Source organism: Bos grunniens, chromosome 29 (assembly GCF_055505025.1).
Source record: "Bos grunniens cultivar Pamir isolate PY7600 chromosome 29, Bosgru_T2T1.0, whole genome shotgun sequence".
In the NCBI taxonomy this organism is placed as follows: domain Eukaryota; kingdom Metazoa; phylum Chordata; class Mammalia; order Artiodactyla; family Bovidae; genus Bos; species Bos grunniens.
Genome location: NC_141193.1, coordinates 45361138 through 45384640, shown reverse-complemented (window position 1 = coordinate 45384640; position 23503 = coordinate 45361138). Strand labels below are relative to the sequence as shown.

Below are 23503 nucleotides of genomic sequence, written 5' to 3'. Positions count from 1 at the left end.
GAAAAATGTAAAAATAACATATAAATATATTTTTTCATTTATATATATAAAACTAAATCACTTTGCTGTGCAACTGAAATTAACACAACATTGTAAATCAGTTATATTTCAATACAATTTTTAAAAAGAATCAGTTAAAACTGCAGGCTCAAGCTTCTGGGGACTCTAAACTGCAACCTTTATTCCAAATATTTGGTCTGGTTTTTGTTATGCTTAACATCTCCCATTCCTCACTGTCTAGCCTCCACTTGCCCCCTGCACCCTTCCCCGACCCTCACACTCCCCCTGTTGCCCCACACCCTGTCCAGTTTGAGGTTGCTAAATTTTTCACCATCTAATTCTGCTTAGTTGATTGGCCTCCTGCTGCAGTAACCACACTGCTTGACTAGGGCTCAAGATAACCACCTATTCTGTTAGCTCCTGTTCTTATGTTGGGGTAATATTAGATTCTCTCTATATATAGACATATACTTCTTCTGTTCTCCAAACCCTTTATGAAGCAGTAAATAGTACAGGATGAGAACATGGGTTTATATCCTGACAGGTTACTTAAACTTCCTGTACTTTAGTCCGATCGTCCCTAAGATGGGGATAATAATGGCACTTAATTGGTAGGATTGCTGTAACTATTAAATGGGTCAGTCCATGGATGCCCTGAACATGTGGTGTGTAGCATGCACTCACATCCTAAATCCTAAAAGATGATGCTGTTAAAGTGCCGCACTCAATATGCCAGCAAATTAAACTGGAAAAGCTCAGCTTTCTTTTCAGTCCCTAAGAAAGGCAATGCCTAAGATTGTTTAAACTACCACACAATTGCAATTATCTCACATACTAGCAAAGTAATGCTCAAAATTCTCCAAGTCAGTCTTTAACAGCACATGAACTGTGAACTTTCAGATGTTCAAGCTGGATTTAAAATAAGGCAGAGGAACCAGAGATCAAACTGCCAACATCTGTTGGATCATCGACAAAGCAAGAGAGTGCCAGAAAAACATCTACTTCTACTTTATTGACTACACCAAAGCCTTTGACTGTGTGGATCAAAACAAACTGTGGAAAATTCTGAAAGAGATGGGAATACCAGACCACCTGACCTGCCTCCTGAGAAATCTGTATGCAAGTCAAGAGGCAATAGTTAGAATTGGACATGGAACAAAACACTGGTTCCAAATAGGAAAAGGAGTACATCAAGGCTGTATATTGTCACCCTGCTTATTTAACTTATATGCAGAGTACATCATGCAACATGTTGGACTGGATGAAGCACAAGCTGAAATCAAGATTTCCAGGAGAAATATCAATGACTTCAGATATGCAGATGATACCACCCTTATGGCAGAAAGCAAAGAAGAGCTAAAGAGCCTCTGGATGAAAGTGAAAGAGGTGAGTGAAAAAGTTGGCTTAAAACTCAACACTCAGAAAACTAAGATTATGGTATCTGGTCCCATCACTTCATGGCAAATAGATGGGGGAACAATGGAAACAGTGACAGACTTTATGTTTTGGGGCTCCAAAATCACTGCAGGTGGTGACTGCAGCCATGAAACTAAGAGATGCTTGCTCCTTAGAAGAAAAGCTATGACCAACCTAGATAACATATTAAAAAGCAAACACATTACTTTGCCAACAAAGGTCCATCTAGTCAAGGCTATGGCTTTGCCAGTAGTCATGTATGGATGTGAGAGTTGGACCATAAAGAAAGCTGAGTGCTGAAGAATTGATGCTTTTGAACTGTGGTTTTGGAGAAGACTCTTGAGAGTCCTTTGGACTGCAAGGAGATCCAACCAGTCAATCCTAAAGGAAATCAACACTGAATATTCCTTGGAAGGACTGATGCTGAAGCTGAAACTCCAATACTTTGGCCACCTGATGAGCAAAGACTCATTGGAAAAGACTCTGATGCTGGGAAAGATTGAAGGCGGGAGGAGAAGAGGACGACAGAAGATGAGATGGTTGGATGGCATCACTGACTCAATGGACACAAGTTTAAGCAAGCTCCGTAGTTGGTGATAGACAGGGAAGCCTGACGTGCTGCAGTGCATGGGGTCTCAAAGAGTTGGACATGACTGAGCAACTGAAGAGAACTGAACTGAAGCACTCACATTAGGGCTTCCCTAGTGGCTCAAATGGTAAAGAGATAGCCTGCAATGGAGAAGACTCGAGTTAAGCTGTGGTTTCAGTATTTTATTTGGGTATTAACAATGACCTATTTCCTGAAGTTTCTGAGTTTTTCTTGTTTTGTTTCTCACGAATTGACATTTTTTACTATCGAACTTCACGTGTCAAAATCTTACTCATTCTTCATAAAGTTATCAGTCATATGAATTCCAAACAGTAGACTCTAACAACTATTCATGACTCTCTGCTCTGCGCTTGGCAGACTGCTTGGTCTTGCAGATCCAGGGGTTGAGGAGGACCATCCTGTGGCCTCTACTTCCTTGATGCTCTTCTCTTCACTCTCATATATTCCGGCCTATTAAGCCACTACCCCTGCAGAAGTTACATTTTCTTTTATGTTACTTAGTTTTTACATATCTGGATCAGTGGCATTAGGTGGGGAGGAATAATATTAGTGACTGCTGCATCCTGGTGGCCTAATATATAATATAGCACACAAAACAGAGAGAGGACTTATTGTTTGTTGAATTAACAGCTGAATGAATGCATGCATGCAGAGATGTGTTTGTTTTTGTCCACTTGAGCCCTCCTAAGTAATGAGGTATTAAGGAAAAGGAAGTATTTCTAAAGCTCTCTCTGTTTCTCTGACAGTTATCCATAGAGTACCCTCAGGCATCAATGTTCATCTTCCTTCTGGAGGAATTTATGGGCATAAACATTCCAGATTCCATAGCTAAAAACATCAGCTTGGCTTGATGGGTGCTGTAGTCTTAGGTTGCTTTAAAGTTTCAAGTGTCTCTGTTTTTAGCATACTCAAAATCTGATCTTCTTAGAGAAAAAGAATAAACAACATTCCAAACTATTTGCTTTTTTAAGAGAATCACTCTTCAATCCTTTCTTCTTTTGAAAAGTTTTTTTACAGATCTGAGAACAGAATGGAGTCCTTTGTCAGACCTTAATCTTTATAGCAGAGAAAAATAATTTACACTATAAATTGGACTTATCTATTTGCCAGTTACCTATTAATCATTAACTAAAAGCATGATTACAATGTCACTAAGAAACCCGCCTAAAGCCCTGTAATTGTCCTAATGCATTCTACTGTCATCTCATCAAAAGCACGTTATCCAAAGGACTGTAAAGTTGAGAAAGAACCAAGGAGTTTGAGATCAGTCCATTCTTTTGACAAAGAAGAATACTGAAGAACAAAGAGTTAAAGACTCTGAAGCTATAAACATTGAATATGAAAAATTATATAAAAGGTCATATATTAACTTCTGAATACCAAGAAACATACCAAATGACAATTAACAAATGCGGAAAATATTCATATAGATAATGACAAAAAAGACCAACTAAGAAACTATGAGGATCCTGTACAATTCAATAATAAAGTGACAAGTTAACCTAACATAACATAGCAAAGAATGTAAATAGACACACATAGGAGACAGAAAATACAGATAAATATTTTTCCACTTGAGTCAAAAGATTATTAAGTTTGAGAATAGATAGTGTAAATGAGAGTACAGGTTGGCCAACACACTTTATTTGTGGAAATGTGTAAATAGGTAGCACAACCAGTTTTGAATGGCAATTTTAAAATATTGACAAATTTTAAATGTATTTAACCTCTCACCTTTCAATTCCAATATGAAAAATCTATTCTTTAGCTATGCTTACAAATGTCCAAAGTCATATATATATGATTTAAATTTTTATAAATAAATATTATATTAAATAATATATGTATATTATTTTACCAAAAAAAGATAGAAAAAAGAAACAATCAAAATGCCTGTTAATAAGTGATTGTTGTTGTGTTTAGTCACTAAGTCATGTCTGACTCATTTGCAACCTCATGGGTTGTAGCCCATCAGGATTCTCTCTCCAGATTTCCCAGGAGTTCCCAGGCAAGAGTACTGGAGTGGGTTGCCATTTCCTTCTCCAGGGGATCTTCCTGACCCCGGGATTGAATCTGATTACTAAAGAATGTTGCAACTAATACAATGAAATTCTATTTTTTTTAAATATTTTATTGAATCACTTAAACAGTGACTAGATTAACACTGCATGATAATAACATCTTTTAAAAATTTATTTATTTATTTTAATTGGAGGCTAATTACTTTACAATATTGTGGGTTTTGCCATACATTGACATGAATCAGCCATGACATCTTAATATTATAATGAAATTAGTGTTGACCTTGTGGAGTCCCTAGAATCTGTCTTAAAGTGCCATTGTGTTCCAGGATATGAAGGAGTTAATGAAGGATAAATTTTGGAAAGTGAATTTTATTTATAATACCTAAGTTTGAAAAATAAGTTATAAAATTTTTTAAAACTTTAAAATGGTCTCAATTTTGACTTGGTTTACTTACTGACAGACTTATTTACTTATTTATTTACTCACTGGCTTACTGCTTACAACCTTTGCCTACAATATAAAGATTAAAAAAAACCTTTCTAGATAGCAGATATTTTGTGTCTAACTAGAAGAATTTTCTGAGACTTATGTAGCCTTTACTATAATCTTGATTGTTTAAGAGAGAAAAGCAAATGTTTCTTGTTCCTCACTTAGAATGAAGATTCTTTACAATCCTGTTACTTTTTAAAAGTTTTATTGACACTTTGATTAAAAATATAATGAAATATTATTTCTCAGCCATTCATAATCCTACTTACTCATGCCCACGTTTCCTCCTTCGATTTTTGCCTTGCTCAAATCAGATCCTCCGTATAGAAAATGTGAAATAAATCTTGTAGAGTATCTTTTAAATTACCTTCGTGATTTCTTAGAGGGTTCTCAGAAAATAACAGAGTTTTGTTGCTTCACCTTACAAGAAGAGAGATGCTAGAAATACTTAGGTTCATTTATTAGTTACGTTTGATGAGTTGCATGAGAAACATTCTCAAATAAGAAGCTACTCAGGCTGCTGCTACTGCTAAGTAGCTTCAGTCGTGTCCAACTCTGTGCGACCCCATAGATGGAAGCCCACCAGGCTCCTCTGTCCACAGGATTCTCTAGGCAAAAATACTGGAGTGGGTTGCTATTTCCTTCTCCAACTCAGGCTACCTAGGTTAAATTGGTATAAGTCAATGCCATTAACTTTTTTGAACTTCTGGGCTTTATGACAGTTTCCTAGAGATTCATCAATGCCTCACTGTCCATGTCACATTTCTGATTATGAGTCTTGATGGTGTATTGCTTGATATTAGGCAACAACAGTATATTGTGACCAGTCATAATTTCAGTTATTTAAAGTGCTAACTTGGCTACAGCCATACTTACCTCTGTTTAAACACCTTTTTGAAAGAGAAGTTTTAGCCTTACAACAAAATTAAAGGAAGACAGAGATTTCCAGATACCTCTCCCTCCACCACACACACATAACCTCCCCCTCATCAACATCCCCCACCAGAGTGGTGCATTTACTATAACTGATGAACCTACAAAGTCATGCCACAGGCAAGCAAAGTCCATAGGTTACCTTAGGTTCACTCTTGGCCTCATATGTTCTATGCGTTTGGACAAACATATAATGATGTAACCATCATTTTGCTATCATACAGCATTATGCTATCGTACAAATTCTACTGCCATCATCATTTTGCTATCATACAGCATTATGCTATCATACAAATTCTACTGCCCTACAAATCCTCTGTGTTCTACTTGTGTTCATTCCTGCTGCTCTTAACACTGACAACAACTGATCATTTCATAATCTCCACTGTATTGCTTTTTTTGAGAATGTTCTATAGTTGGAATCATACAATACATAGCCTTTTCAGGTTGGCTTCTTTTGCTTAGTAATATGCATTTAGGTTTCTTCATGTCTTTTCATGCCTTGATAGCTCATTTCTTTTTAGCACTGAATAATATATTATTGTCTGCATTTATTTATCCATTCACCTATTGAAAGACTTTCTGTTTGTATCCAAGTTTGGAAGTTGGAGGTTGCTATACACATGTATGTTCAGGATTTTAAGTGCACATAGGTTTTCAACTCCTTCGTGTAAATACCAAGAAGCATGTTTATTAGATCCTATGGTAAGAGTATTTTTAGTTTATGAGAAGCTACCAAACAGTCTTCCAAAGTGGCTTGCATAATTTTGCGTTTCCACCAGCAATGACTGAGAGTTCTCACAGCTCCATGTCCTCACCAGCATTTGGTATTGTCAGATGCTCCCAGTTCTTCTAAGCGTATAGTGGTATCTCTGTGTTATAATTTGCATTTCTCCAATGACATATAACATGGAACACTTTTTTATGTGTTTGTGCGCCATTGTATATCTTCTTTGGTGAAGCGTCTGCTAAGACTTTGACCCATTTTTTACTTGGGACCATTTTCTTATTGTTGAATTTTAAGAATTCTTTGTGCATTTTAGATAACTATTTTTACCATATGTGTGTTTTACAAATATTTTCCCCCAATATGTGGCTTAAAATGAAATTCTATGAAGCTTTTAAAAAGAAAGAGATAGATCTGTATGTACTGATGTAGAAATATACCTGATACAGATTATTAAATAGAGGGAAAAGTATAGAATCAAGACAACTTTGTGCATATCAGACAAATATTTTTCTTTCTGGAAATACCAAAGAAAAATGGTTATGTGAAACTTCTCTTACTTTGTTTCTTTCTCTACTTTTTAAAATTTTCTAAACATTTAAAATTCATTTATTGTACTTAGATGGTAGTATAGACTTTAGGCAATTTTCCTCAATTTGCTTATTCCTTAGGTTGTATGTGTGATTTAATTTAAAATTAAAGAAAAACTAACATATTTTAATAGAATTTTAAAGGAAGTCCTTCAAAGAAATCAAGAACATGCAAGTTTCCCCAAATTTGACCTTAGCTTTCTCAATATTCGCTCATGGAAAACTATTCTCCAGCCAGCCTGGCCAAATACCTCAGTTTGTTTTCATCTATCTTACAATTTATCTATTTTGTTTCCTTAGTATGACATACACTTCCTTACCTTCCTGTCATGTCTGTAATTTCTCCTCATCTTTAAGAATCAATCTAAGCATAGTCTTCTTTAGAAAGCATTTAATTTTCAGGACAAAGTTAAGTTCTTCCTTCTCTGGATTCACATACCTCTTACATTTTTTTCATGGGCTTTCCGGGCAGTTCAGCCATAAAGAATTTGCTTGCATTGCAGGAGATGCAGGTGAAAGTGTTATATTACTATTTATTTTTGTCTCCTGTCTTTTTGAAGGATTATAAAGAAGGTTGAGAGCCAAAGAACTGAAGCTTTCAAACTGTGGTACTGGAGAATAGTCTTGAGAGTCTCTTGAACTGCAGGGAGATCAAACCAGTCAATCTTAAAAAAATCAACCCTGAGTATTCATTGAAAGGAATTATGCTGAAGCTGAAGCTCCAATATTTTGGCCACTTGATGCAAAGAGCCAACTCACTGAAAAAGATCTGATGATAGGAATGATTGAGGGCAGGAGGAGAAGGGGGCAACAGAGGATGAGATAGTTGGATAGCATCACTGACTGAATGGACATGAATTTGAGTAAACTCTGGGAGATAGTGAAGGACAAGAAAACCTGGCATGCTGCAGTCCATGGGGTTGCAAGGAGTTGGAACAACTTGGCTACTAAACACCACCAAAGCATCTGGAGGTCAGGCCTTTTTATTCATACCAATAGATAAAAAGGCACAGTTACTGGCATAATATCTAGAATATAGTAAAAACTTAAAATGTTTGATGAATGAATGAATTTTTAATGAAAATGATTTATCCTCAATCTAAGAGTAGTCAAATCAAGTCAAGTCTAGTCAAGGCTTTTTCCAGTAGTCATATATGGATGTGAGCGTTGGACTACAAAGAAAGCTGAGTGCTGAAGAATTGATGCTTTTGAACAGTGGTGTTGGAGAAGACTTTTGAGAGTCCCTTGGACTGCAAGGAGACCCAACCAGTCCATCCTAAAGGAAATCAGTCCTGAATATTCATTGGAAAGACTGATATTGAAGATGAAACTCCAATACTATGGCCACATGATGCGAATAACTGACTCATTGGAAAAGACCCTGATGCTCGGCAAGATTGAAGGCAGGAGGAGAAGGGGACAACAGAGGATGAGATGGTTGGATGGCATCCCCGACTTGATACACATGAATTTGAGGAAACTCCAGGAGTTGGTGATGGACAGGGAGGTCTGGCATGCTGCAGTCCATGGTGTCGCAGAGTCGGATACGAATGAGCAACTGAACTGAACTGAAGAGTAGTCAAAAGTAAAACTCATCTTTGGACTTTTCAAGAATTCTCCACTGTGGTTAAGAACATGGCTCTTTAGTAAGACTGCATTGTTTAACTCTCAGTTCTGCTCTCTTATTAGCTATATATCTTGGGACAATTACAGAACTTCTCCAACTCTCATTTTTAAAATATAAAGTAAGGATAATACTAGAACATTGCAGACTTGTTGTGGATTAAATGAAATAAAACTTGTAAAGAGTTTAGAATAGCGCCTACATGCGTGCATGCTCGGTCGGGAGTCATGTACAATTCTTCTGCAATTCCATGGACTGTAGCCCACCAGGCTCTTCTGTCCATGGAATTTTCCAGACAAGAATACCAGAGTGGGTTGCCATTTCCTCCTCCAGGGGATCTTCCTGATCCAGGAATCGAACCTGCGTCTCCCAAGTCTCATGCATAGGCAGGCAGATTCTTTTTGACTGAGCCACCTGGGAACAGTGTCTAGCACACAGTAAAAGCTAAATACATATTATCCTTTAGAATTACTGTATTAGATCCATTCTCCTACTTTTTTAGAAAAAAAATATTAATTCATTATTTTTAAAATTTTTGGCTGAGCTGGATCTTTGTTGCTTCTTGTGGACTTTCTCTAGTTGCAGCAATAAGGGATTATGCTCTCTTTGCTGTGCATGGACTTCTCATTGCAGTGGAGCACAGGCTTTAGCATGCAAGGGTTTCAGAAGTTATAGCTCACGGGATCACCAGTTGTGGCTCACCAGCTTAATTGCCCTGTGGCATGTGGGATCTTCTCTGTTCGGGGATGTATCAACTACATTGGCAGGTGGCTTCATAAACATTGAACCACTACAGAAGTCTCATTCTCTGATTTTCTTTTCTTTCTTCTTTTGTTTTTAACTTAAAGTGATGGAAAGAATTGGAATTACTCTATGTCTTGAGAGTCGCTTGGACTGCAAGGAGATCCAGCCAGTCCATCCTAAAGGAAGTTAGTCCTGATTATTCATTGGAAGGACTGATATTGAAGCTGAAACTCCAATACTTTGGCCACCTGATCTGAAGAACTGACTCATTGGAAAAGACCCTGATGCTGGGAAAGATTGAAGGTGGAGGAGAAGGGGACGACAGAGGATGAGATGGTTGGATGGCATCACTGACTCAACGGACATAAGTTTGAGTAAGATGCGGGAGTTGATGATGGACAGAGAGGCCTGGTGTGCTGCAGTCCATGGGGTCACAAAGAGTCGGACATGACTGAGCAGCTGAACTGAACTGATGTCTTTATTTGCCCAACAATGGTACGTTTTGGTGGTAAGCTCATTTGTTACTGGAATCTTCTCACTTTCTCTAAACATGCGCTTTGAGACATGTTTTCCTAGTTTTGGATCCTACGTTTCCATTTTCTTCTTCAGTTCATGTTTCTGGCTTGTGCCTGGTTTCAATGAGGTAAAAGTTATTCTCCCGATCCTGAGTATCCTTTTTGTCTTGTAGGCCTGCCGCTCTTCAGGGTTCCATTCATGTTTCATCCTTTTTATGTAGTTTTCCAAGAATGGCTGTAATGATCACATGAATTATAATATACTACAGTTGTTTACTTGTTTGTATTTCCCAGTAGACTAAGCTTTGTTAAGCCAGTGATCTTATCTCATTATTCTGTTTAGCCAATGCCAAGAACAAGGTCTAATGGTCTAGAAACATGCTAAATCTTGAAGCAAGTTTATAGCTTTGGATGATTTGTGCTTTACCAGACTTGCAAAAAACATTTTTTAGCTAAAATGACTTCCCTATAATTTCCTTTGTAGCTATGATGAAAGTAACTTGCTAAGATTTTTTTCAATTATTTATTTATTTTATACAAATTTATTACAGATCTTCTAATTACAAAGTAGACAAAATGTTGTGGGGAAAAACAAAACAACAGATATAATTCCAGACGTGGGTCCTGCCATAGTGGCTCAGAGATTAGTGGTAGAGACAAAGCACAATCAATAAGAAAAGCACACAATCAATAAGAATGATATAAATGATGTGTTCAAAATAAGAAGTAGAGAAAGTGATGTGAGTTAACAGATAGGAGCAGGATTATGCTGGCCATTATTTTAACAACCAGCTCTCTGAGTGAAAGCCTTGATTTGTAGCATTTGCCAGCTTCCTGATGTAAATACTCCTACCAACACTGGTTTCTAGCTATGCTTGAGATCACCGAATGCAAAGTTGTGAAAATATGTACATAATTCAACCTTGCTAGTGATTTGCGGCTAGCTCCAACATGCCTTTGGATGGGAGAAGTGGTTTTAGACAGTCATGGTCTGGTCATTCATCATGGAAGAGCCAGAAATTGAAAATAGTCTTGAAGACTGCATAGAAAATAGTTTAGTCATGGAAAAGACATTCCAGATTTGGAGACTGGTAAAAGCAATGCATAACAGCAGTAATGAGTGTGGGACATTCAGGCAAAGGTATTCAGCACACAGTAGGCATTCAACAAATATGTTTGTGAATAATTGAACAGTAGTAAATAGACCATCTGATTGGAAAATGCATCTCTGTATGCCGAGAACTAAGAGGACGGCTCAGATGAGCCGTCCTGCAGCAATCCACAGGTCTCTATCTTTCTTCGTAAAGATGCTTTTCAGAGGAGATGATTGGATGACATCACTGTTTCAATGGACATGAGTTTGAGCAAATTGTAGGAGATGGGGAAGGACAGGGAAGCCTGGCATGCTGCAGTCCATGGGGTCACAAAGAGTTGGACACAACTGAGAAGCCATAAGATAGGATTAACAAATAATTCTAAGAAAGAAGAAAATTTTAGTTTTCATAGGTGGGAGAGGCTTCTAAATGTTGTATATCTTCCTAATAGCTTTACCTCCCTTAAACATGCCTCTAAACGTTGAATTAAATTATAGTATTTTCTATAAATATAGATCAAGGAGGGCTAGATAAAGATCAGTCATTTTCTCTCACCTGGCTTATAAATATGGAATTCGGTGGTTGGCAGGAGTCAAGAAATGTTTTTTTTTGTAAATGACCAGAAACTAGATCTTTTCTACTTTGTGGGCCATATAGTCTTGTTTCAACTCTGCCATTTTAGCACGAAAACAGCCATAGACAATATGTAGATGAATGAGTGTGGTTGTGTTCCAATTACATCTTATTTATGAATAAGGTAAGGGACAGATATGGCCTAAAAGCCATAGTTTGCATGTTTCTTGCCTGGGGCATCAAGAGATCTAGGAAATTTAGGTTTCTTTAAAGTTCACAGGATGGCAGCAAAGATCAAAAAAATGCCAAAAATTCACAAAGATAATATGACATAAAAATGACTCAGTAATCAGGATGAGATGGTGAGAGGCATCATTGACTCAATGGACATGAGTTTAAGCAAACTCCCAGAGACAGTGAAGGACAAGGAAGCCTGGCATGCTGCAGTCCATCGGGTTGCAAAGAGTCATACAAGACTGAGTGACTGAACAACAACAGCAAACAGAGTTTAACCTGTTCTGGTAGGATATTATTCCCAACACTCTTCCTTCTGCCTTGATGTCTAGGTTTGGTGGTTTTGATGTTATTTGCTATCATAATTTTGGTACTTATATACTTTCTTGAAAATTGATCTCTGAATAAAACTTGATATGGGATATTACTTAATTCTATTATAATATTAAAGTTGCCAAGAAAACAATAAAATCTGCTTAATAATCTTCCACTTACTTATTTGATACTATATCCATGTTCTTGGGAACATGAGTGAGGTGGAGATGGTAACAACTTCTTCAACCACTCATCCATTGATAGACCCTTATGTTGTGTCCACATGCTGGTTATTGTAAATAATGCTGCTATGAAGGTAGGAGTGCTTTTTTCGAGTTAAGTGTTTTGTTTTCTTTGGATACGTTCCCAGAATTGGGACTGCTGGATCATATGGCGGTTGTACTTTTAATTTTTTGAGGATCCTCCATAGCATTTTCCATAATGGCTATATCAATTTACAAATTTCACCAACACTGCACAAGGATTCCCCTTTCTCCACATCCAGGCCAGTGTCTATCTCTCGTTTTTTGTTGATGGCCATTCTAACAAGCAAGAAGTACTGTTTCATTTTGGTTTTAATTTGCATTTCTCTAATGACTAGTGATGAAGGCAATGGCAAGCCACTCCAGTACTCTTGCCTAGAAAATCCCATGGATGGAGGAGCCTGGTGGGCTACAGTCCGTGGGGTCACCACGAGTCGGTCGCGACTGAGCGACTTCACTTTCACTTTTCACTTTCATGCAGTGGAGAAGGAAATGGCAACCCACTCCAGTGTTCTTGCCTGGAGAATCCCAGGGATGGCAGAGCCTGGTGGACTGCTGTCTATGGGGTCGCACAGAGTCGGACACGACTGAAGCGACTTAGCAGCAGCAGCAGCAATGATTAGTGATGCTGAGCATCTTTTTATGGACCTGTTGGCTTTTTGTACATCTTCTTGACATTCACTACATTTAAAACCAATAAGCACGTAATTTATGAAGTGCCAACCAACCTGTCAACAAACGCGTGATGAAGAAGGAAGATGGGATCATTGGCAGATCCTGGTACCTGAGACATCGTTCCGTTCATGTAGATGTGCAAGGCGTTGTGCATACTGCTTTGAGAGGCATCTGCTATCCCAGTAAGTGGATCAGCAAATCCTGTTGGCAAAAAGAAAATTGGGGGGGAAAAAAAAGTAGTTTGTTTTAATGATTGAAAATCTAAGTGAGTTTCTCATTTGGTTTACAACTGCACTTGAAAAATAATTGCCTGATTCAAAACAATAAAGTCAATCATAAAATGCATTCTGTATTGGGATTGTTCATATTCTAGATACCCAGTGAGCATTTAGTAAATCTTTGTAGAGTTGAATGGTATTAATCTGGTCACAATGGACTGATTAGCCAGATGGAATTGGCTAAGCCAGTCTGTGTTCCATCCTGTTGCTTCTGCCTACTATTCCTCCTTTAGATCCTAAAAAGTAATAAGATCTTTTTGTAATAATCAGCATAGTCACTCTCACTTCAGTCTGTACCAGCACTTAAAAACAGATCTTTCCAGCTGTTATGTGTCCTCTTGCCCTCTAGTTCTGGTGGTTACTTTTTTTATTTCTGATTCCAGAGAAAAATTAAAACTTGTGACCACTGACATTACAATTCATCTTTGACAGTCTGGAGGACTTCGGGTAATGTGTTTCATTTTGCAAAATATTTCCAAGTTAATCAGGACTCCATTAAACAGCTCTATTCATTGCACCAGGAATAATAATTATGATAAGAGTTATTTTTTTCTGTATATTAATTGAGCTAAATGCTTTCTGTGACATAAGTCCTTCAGTCTTTGCAGTAGCTCTACTGATTAGAAATTATCCCTACTGGAAAGAAGAGAAAAATGAAGCTTAGAAAAGTCCTGAGTTTTCCAAGCTTGCATAGGTAGTAGCAGAGTTGGTATTTTAACCCATATCAGTTAGACGGCAATATCTGAGCTCTTGATATTCTGTGTTCTCTCCCATACATTACCAGGGAATAGGTGAAGTATGATATCATTTCAGTGTCCATTCAGGGAAAACACAAAACAAAAATAGAACTCAGATTTAAAATCAAACAAAGAGGGAGGAACAGAGTTAAACTGTAAATCAGAACCAAGCTAAAGGAAAATGCCAAGGACATATTGAATTTCAAAATTTAGCCTTATCAGGAAAACAGAAACTGTGAGGTTATAATTTTATTTTAAAAGGTAGGATAGAAACAGTGCAGACAATAGGAGGCAGAGGGAAACTAGCTTCCTTTCAAACAATTAGGATTATTTCGTTGTCAGCTCCATTTTTAAAGTGCAGCTCTTGACTTTTGAGTTCAATGCTTTGTTTTCTCCTACATTTGTGGGTGACAGTATCTCTGCCCCTTTAGCTGATGTTTTTGTCTCCTCCTTTTGAGCTTTTATATTCATTCTCAGAGACAGTATCAAGCCCAGCTACCTCCGGAAGCTTAGCCCAAGAGCACACACTTCTTTCTCCCCTCTGACTTTGCTCGTGTATGACAACTTTTATGATTGTGTATGTGTGTGTGTGCTCAGTTGCTCAGTCATGTCTGACTCTTTGAGGACCATGGACTGTAGCCCACCAGGCTCCTCTGTCTATGGGATTTTCCAGGAAAGAATACTGGAGTGGGTTGCCGTTTCTTCTCCAGGGGATCTTCCTGACCCAGGGATCAAATCCACATTTCTTGCTTCTCCTGCATTGGCAGGTGGATTCTTTACAACGAGCGCAACCTGAGAAGCCCAAGATTGTATATACATGGTTCTTAACATGTGCAGGGATTTTTCTAAAAGCTTAACATGATTATTTTCATGTAACCTTCAGAATGATTCTACAAATTAGATATCTTCATAATCTCTGTTATGTAGATTTGGATAAAGCAGTTTAGAGAGTTTAAGCAAACTGTCTAAGATTAAAAAGCAAACAACAGAAGCTAAGGTTGGAACATAAACCTGTTTTATTCCAGAACTTAAGCTCTTAAATGCATTGGTTTATTGCTTTTTCTATTAGTAATAAGTCATATATCATGGGGGGAATTTTTGTAGAGCAATGTTCTTTAAGCTTTTATCTTTGAGTAGAACAAAATGAAAGCTTTAAAACCATCTTTTATGTATGCTCTCACATATTTTAAGTAGCTTCTAAATTGCTTTAATTATAATTGCAAATAGTTTTAGAGGAAAAAATTCAGGTGTAGATATTGCAAATAGTATAAATTTTAAAATAAAAATTTGAAATCACTTTATAAAAATGTATCCAGTGTAATGATTTGATATTTGCCATCATCCATATCAAAAGTACCTAAACAAACTCTTCTCTTATAGTCTGAAATTTTATAGGATTTCCTTTTTTCACTAGATCTCATGTTCTTGTTCTGTTTTCCCACAGGAATATGCCAAAATGTTATATATTATGCTTGAAATATTTTTTAAAAATTCATCAGCCTATCATACTTTTCTGAAACAAAACTAGGTATAAAAGTTAAAATTACCTTTTAAAAACTTCATGTGACAATATAATCTAGATTGTCATTAAAAATTTTAGTAATACATATTTTATTAGAACGATGTAACACTAAATATTTTACAAAATAAGTTATTAAATGTAAAAAGTAAAGTTTTATTGAAAATTCATTTATTAACAATATTTATGGAAGATTGTTATTTAAAAGGGCTTCCCTGGTGGCTCAGACAGTAAAGGATCTGCCCACAATGCAGGAGATCAAGCTCGATCCCTGGGTTGGAAAGATCCTCTGGAAAAGGGATGGCTACCCACTCCAGCATTCTTGCCTGGAAAATCCCATAGATGGAGGAGCCCGGTAGGCTATAGTCTATGGGGTCTCAAAGAGTCAGACACGACTGAGCGACTTCACTCACTCACTCACCCACTCCAGTATTCTTGCCTGGAGAATCCCATGGACAGAGGAGCCTGGTGGGGTGCAGTCCATGGGGTTGTAAAGAGTCAGACATGACTGAGTGACTAACGTCCCTTAGTTAAAAATTATTGCAGATATCTACAATACCCTACAATAGTCATTGCTAGAAAGAATAAGGCTCAGCATATTACTCAGCCATTAAAAAGAATACATTTGAATCAGTTCTAATGAGGTGGATGAAACTGGAGCCTATTACACAGAGCGAAGTAAGCCAGAAAGAAAAACACCAATACAGTATACTAACGCATATATATGGAATTTAGAAAGATGGTAACAATAACCCTGTATACGAGACAGCAAAAGAGACACTGATTTATAGAACAGTCTTTTGGACTCTGTCGGAGAGGGAGAGGGTGGGATGATTTGGGAGAATGGCATTGAAACATGTATAATATCATATATGAAACGAGTCGCCAGTCCAGGTTCGATGCACAATACTGGATACTTGGGGCTGGTGCACTGAGACGACCCAGAGGGATGGTACAGGGAGGGAGGAGGGTTCAGGATGGGGAACACGTATATACCTGTGGCAGATTCATGTTGATATATGGCAAAACCAATACAATATTGTAAAGTTAAAAAATAAAATCAAATAAAAAAAGAAAACAAACAAACAAACAACAACAAAAAACCATTAGTCCTGAAAACTTAATTCTCATAAAAAACTAGATGGTAATAAAAAGATTTTTATAGGAGTTTCACTTAATTACTTAAAGTCTTTTCTTAGTATATGCCAAAAATGACATAGCTGATTCAGCATGAAAATAATCTAATCCATCAGTGACAACTCAAACAAAAATTCTCTGATGAAAGTAGCTATAAGTGCTTTTGTTTACAAAAGCATACTCGCTACTTTTCGTTAGAGCCATTCATTCCAGCAACACTGGCATCAATATTCTGAGTTCTCTGCTGCTTTAGTACCTCGTATGATTTTACCCCTTCTGGGAGTGTACTGTGATAAGTAGGGATATAGGCTAGAGGTACGCCTTTCTTCTGAAAAGTTGAAGGGAGATTATGCAAGGGTATGTGGTAAAGAAGAATCTCAGGAGATTTTTCATTCAGAGTCATTTTAGTAAAGTATATTTGGAAGAAAGATCTGGAAATAAATTTTCTTAAAACTCTCTGTGCGAGGTACCCTTTAAAGTGTCTTAGTGAACCTGTAGTGGTGTTTTTTTTTTTTTGGTTTTTTTTTTTAGCAATTTGAAGATACTGTTTGTAGAGAAAAGACTTTTAGAGAAGACCAAACTGGGTTTAAATTCTACGTTTCTTACTGAAAGTATTACTTTTCTAGTTATGTTTTGTGAGCCTTGTTTTCTTCACTGGTAAAAGAGGGAATAATTAATACCCATCTCTCATACCCTTAGTCAGTCAGTTCAGCCACGGAGTCCTGTCTGACTCTTTGCAACCCCATGGACTGCAGCACACCAGGGCTCCCTGTCCATCACCAGCTCTCGGAGTTTACTCAAACTCATGTCCATTGAGTCGGTGATTCCATCCAACCATCTCATCCTCTGTTGTCCCCTTCTCCTCTTGCCTTCAATCTTTCAGAGCATCAGGGTCTTTTCCAGTGAGTCAATTCTTCGCATCAGGTGGCCAAAGTATTGGAGTTTCAGCTTCAGCATCAGTCCTTCCAATGAATATTCAGGACTGATTTCTTTTAGGATGGACTGGTTGGATCTCCTTGCAGTCCAAGGGACTCTCAGGAGTCTTCTCCAACACCACAGTTCAAAAGCATCAGTTGTTCGGTGCTCAGCTTTCTTTATAGTCCAACTTTCACATCCATACATGACTACTGGAAAAGCCATAGCTTTGACTAGACAGACCGTTGTTGGCAAAGTAATATCTCTACTTTTGAATATGCTGTCTGGGTTGGTCATAGCTTTTCTTCCAAGGAGCAAGCGTTTTTTAATTTCATGGCTGCAGTCACCATCTGCAGTGATTTTGGAGCCCAAACACTCTAAAGTGTCTCAGTGTTTCCATTGTTTCCTCATCTATTTGTCTATTTATCAAACAATTTCTCTCACTTTTATAGCAAGTGTGCTACAATTAGTATAGAATCTAGCACAAGACAAATGCTTCCTGAATAGCACCTATCTAAGTTTGCTGCATCTGAGAAATCGGTGCCTATCCAGAGAGCTGCTAACCAAGAATATGGGCCACTCCAACTGCAGAAAAACTGCTTTTGCCACAAATTTCCACCTTAAGGATCCTTCCCAGCATCAGACACTTCTTGACTCATGACCCCATGGTCTGTAGCCTGCCAGGCTCCTCTGTCCCTGGGATTTACCAGGCAAGAGTACTGGAGTGGGTTGCCATTTCCTTCTCCAGGGGATCTTCCTGACCCAGGGATGAGACCCATGTCTCTTCCACCTCCTGCACTGGCCACAGATTCTTTCTAGCACCACTTGGGAAACCTCTCCTAAACTCGATTTCTCTACAAAAGCCTGCCTGCTTGCCCTCAGCCAACAATAGATGCGTCAGGGTGATCTTGAAAACTAGATTGCTATTCGAAGCATGTTTTCAGCTAGGCTAGAGTTTCTATACTCATTTTTTTTGCTAACTTGCCAGATGATGCATCTAGGAAAGTCTCCAATGTTCTTATGAAGGGTATTTGAATGAGAAGCATGTGGGGTTTGTCAGAATATATCGTGTTATGTGCTCAGAAATAGTTCAAAGGTATAGGTTGGACAAACTCCCAACCTCTTTGTGATAAATACCAAATCGTTAATACAGACAATCTGATTATATTAACAATTTTAAACGGACTATGTGTATCTAATGTCTTAAAATAGGACTGGAAAGTCCTCAGAAACAGAAACCAAAGACTTTGCTTTGATTGTCCATAGTCAGAAACAGAACCTTGCACATCTTTGTATTTAAAAGAAAATATAAAGTATTTCTCAACATATGTATGTGTATATGTATATATATATATATTATATGTATATACAGATACATACAACGTATATATGTGTGTGTTTGTTATACACAGTGGAATACTACTCCAGCCCTAAAAATGACAGAACTTTCGCCATTGGCACCAGCATGGATGGACTTGGAGAGCATTACACTGAATGAAATAAGTCAGATAGAGAAAGCCAAAGAGTGTATAATACAACTTATATGTGGAATCTAAAAAATATATCAAACTAGTGAGTATAACAAAAAAGGAGCAGACTCACATATATGGAGAAGAATTTAGAAACCATCAGTGAGGAGAGAAGTGGGGAAGGGCCGGTATAGGGATAGGTGAATAAGTATGAACTATTAGGTGTAAAATAGGCTACAAGGATATATTGTACAAGACAGAGAATATAGCCAATACTTTATAATAACTATAAATGAAAGATAACCTTTGAAAATTGTGAATCAGTATGTTGTACACCCGTGACATATGATATTATACAGTAACTAAACATCAATTTTTTAAAAAGCCTTAAAAAATACTTCTCAATTCTTCACTGATACCATCCTGTAAAGATTGGGAGGAGGAAAAATAACAGTGCTCTCCATAAAATCTACAAGGGACCTTTAAAGAGCTCTATGTGCCTAGTTGTTAAGTGACCAAATAAAGAGAATGTCATGGATGTAAATTAATATAAAATGTGAATAATTTGTTTTCTATTTTACTTCTTCACACAATTCATTTTTTGCCTGGTGAATCACCTTGAAAAAATAGAAAAAATAACACCAACATCAGTAGTTTCTTTTGCCAAGATTTTATTCCCTTTTGGAAGAGCGAGTCCAGGAGGAATTCTAGTCTATAGATTAAACTTTTCAAATATCTTTCATGTACATGATCTCATTTGAATCCCAGGGGTGAATATTATCACTGCCCCAAGTTTTCAGATGAGAAGACTTAATGGAAGTTAAAAAACACACTTAAATTCAAGCTAGAAACCAAGGCAATCAAGGAATTGACTATGGCTCTGACTGATTTCAAATGCCATGCTCTTTTCTGCACACTAAACCAGGGTAGTGTTCATATTGACTTGCTGACACACCTTGAAAACCTTTTATTATGCCCTATGAGATGAATTTAGTGACTTGCTATTCTCATCCGTTGACTATCATCAGCAAGGTGCAGAATGCATTATTGCCTCTCTCTTGTCCAAGGGTTCCCCATGGATGGAAAGTCTAATAAGCCAGCAGGGACCTTGTTAGCAGTCACAAATGCCAAAATGGCTCAAAGTTCTTTGTGAAGGGCAGTGACAGTTGCCCAAATTACTCTTTGTTATGCCTTCACGTCTGCGTGCTACATTCCTATGGGAAATTAATAAACACAGTTTCAGGCTAATGATAACAATAGGAAATTTCAGCTTGTCACTCCATCTATCTTTCTCTTTCGTTTCTTCCCCAATAGCACTCTGGAGAGTTTTTGTGTTTGTTCGCTTGTTTTTTAATATTGATGCCTATCTCTGAGCCCTGGAGATTCAGATTTAATTGGTACAGAGTGGGGCTTAGGCACTTGGAGTTTTAAAAACTCCCCAGGTGGTTCTAATGCGCAAACAGGGTGGAAATTCAATGATTTAGGCAAAATTGCTCTCTAACCTCTAAACTTGAACTCACACTTAAAAAACTTTACCTCTGAATATATTATTTTCTTCACCTAAAATATTTTCCTCCTATATTGTGACAGTCTAAAAATGCTTGTCTTTAAAATTCCACATCATGAACTTCTACCTTGAAATATTTTCATATTGATGACTGCTCCAATGTGTACCCATGAAAATGATGTTTTAAAAAATTGAGCAACTACTACAAAGCAGGCACTAGGTAGGCGTTTTCACATGTATTATCTAATTCAGTATACTCCTTTCTAGGAAGCTGGGCTATAAATGTTACATTTTATCATGTCTGTTGGAGTCTAAAATGTGAAAAAATACATGGTTAAATTTTTAGAACAGAGTACATTGAATTTATTTAATTTTAAGTGCTTCTCTAACCTATTTTAACATTTCATAGAGTTTCAGGGATATAACTGGAGGAAAAAACCAAACAGAAGATAGAAAAATGTACATTGATGCATGTAAAGATCAAAGAGAAGGGACGGTTGATAGCATTCCCCACTCCCTACCCTCCCCAGCTATATTCCAATTCACTCTCCTGGTGCAGCTTTCTTCTGGAACTATGAAGTACATAGCCTCACAGGGTTACACACAATGATTTTATGAGGTTGTATTTCATGGTTGAGTACTTTTCAAAAGTTTATAATTTAGATGACTTGCAGCAGAAATATAATACTGTAGATCAAAAAGGATCCTCGGACCTGTGCAAGTCCCTAGTTACAATGAAGCATTAACTTTCATTCCAACTTCAAGGTTTCTTACACAAAGTGCTAGCTCTACAGTCATAATTAATTAGCATTTATGTTTATTAAAAATATTTTTAATTTGACTCAGGAAGTCTCTTCAACTATGCGGAACAAAGCAATGAAGCAAACACGGTTGTGGGTGACTGTTTACCCTGTAATTATTAGATGGCAGTTAAAAGGTCACAGTTCAGATGGTGCAGAATCTGCCTGCAATGCAAGAGACCCTGGTTTGATTCCTGGGTCAGAAAGTTCCTCTGGAGAAGGGATAGGCTACGCACTTCAGTATTCTTGGGCTTCCTAGGTGGCTCAATTGGTAAAGAATCTGCCTGTAGTGGGGAGGCCTGGGTTCGATCTGTGCGTTGGGAAGATCCCCTGGAGGAGGGCATGGCACCCGACTCCAGTATTCTTGCCTGGAGAATCCCCATGGACAGAGGAGCCTGGAGGGCTACATACAGTCCATGGGGTCTCAGAGAGTTGGACATGACTGAGCGACACAGCACACACAGCACAGAAGGTCACAAATGATCCACAAATTATGTAAATTGCTTAGAAATGCAAACACTCAAACGCGACCAAAAACTGTGAATCAGAAAGTCACTGGGATTCACCATTTGTGTTAAAAAGTCTTTCCCGTGGTTCTAAGGCACACTAAAGTCTGCATTAGAGAACTGCTGCTCTAATTTTCATTGTTTGCCCAAAGACAATGGTGAAACCAGTCAAAATTATAGTCATCTCCATGAACTCAATAAAGAAAGTAGAATTATTTTCTGTATTATCACTTGAAATGGTTTATTTTAAATATCAGACTGATTTCTCCTCTTGGTAACACCAATGTTCATGTGTGTATATGTATACTTGTGTGTGTGTGTATGCAAAGAAAATGACATGTAATCCTTTTGTTTATATACATATTTACACAGTATACATGTGATTTACATTATCCAGTGATTTTTTCAACATTTCTTAGATCTTATCTCCAGTTTATAAACATATCTATAAAATTTTCTTACACATTAATCATAATGGTTCAGTCTTCATTTACAATTTGTCTGAAGGTTGTTTTAAGGTAAAATTTTAAATGGCATTCCATATTCTTAGACTTGTGCATTCAGGAAAACTCAGGAGTCACAGTAGAATCATTTAGTTCACTAAATGGCATAGACTGAATCAAGCAAACGTCTTATAGGCAAAGTGGTATTCAAGCTGTCTTCTCTTCCTTGTCCTTACTTATGACTGAATTGATAGTACCTCCTACAGTTGGTATACTTCATTAGGTGTGATAAGTCTTTGATAATACATTAATGTTAATTTAATGCTAACTATTTTTGAAGCAAAGGTAGAGTCACAACCATCTTAGTCCCTGTTTCCCCCAGTCTATTCTGATTTTAGCACTAAAAGTCCTGGGTCCTAGGTAGAGCCAGCTTTATTGCAACTGAGTGTTCCTCACCCAAACCTATCTATATCTGGTTTAATGCTTTGCTGTTGCTATCTTGAAATTTTTAATAATTTTTGAATGAACTGCTTCATGTTTTCATTTTGTGATATATTCTGGAAATTATATAGCTCATCTTAATTCTGGAAAACCCCATAGTCTCGGGCAAACAAGGATGGTTAGTCATACTGCAAAATTTCTATATATAATATTCCTTCATCAGCTTGATTTGATAGGGCATTTCTATCATACAGAAGTCTATTAAATCATTTAAATGTATCCTACAAGCTCATTTATGTCTCTGCTTTTTAATTAGATAAGATCATTTAATGATACTTTCATATGCAACTCACAGATTGTCACTCTATTTATAATTTTCTGTAATGAATATTATAACATATTTGCATAACATGTTAGAGTTCATAAAGCATTTTTTCACTTGACATTCCCAGTAATGTACTAGAAAAATATTAACCTTATCTCAGAGGAAAAATGAGGGTGGTAGTGGAGAATATATCGACTTGTACTGTCTGTCAATTTCCATAATGTAAATAGTCCCATGATTGTTTCTTTCAAAGTACCAACTGGGTCTCATTGAGTAAAGGGTCGGGAAAAGGTATTGTCAACTCTCAAAGCAGATATGAATTAGCACACACTTGTATGTTCCTCACATAAAGGAGACAGAATAAAGCTCAGCATGCTTATGCTACAAATAAAGTTAATGAGATTGAAAATCTAGATGACACATTAAAAGTCACATGTCTTCTGAATGGCTAATTCCAAAACTGTATCAATCATCTCATTTCAAATCCCATATTTTCTCCTTATATCATTGTTTTTCTCCTCTTTCATATCTATAAACTTGTATATGAGTTATTGCTATGAATGTGTAAGAGCATACATATGCACAGATGAAAAAAAAAT

General features: G+C 37.2%; 1 protein-coding gene across 1 annotated transcript in view; it reads right to left on the bottom strand.

The window, feature by feature from the left end:
* The window catches only part of TYR (tyrosinase), a 112852-nt gene that overhangs the window by 52576 nt on the left and 36773 nt on the right, over positions 1–23503 (bottom strand). Inside the window, exon 3 of the mRNA XM_086383218.1 lies at positions 12881–13028. Within this exon, the coding sequence (XP_086239344.1) occupies positions 12881–13028 (148 nt within the window). The remainder of the gene's footprint in view (positions 1–12880; positions 13029–23503) is intronic.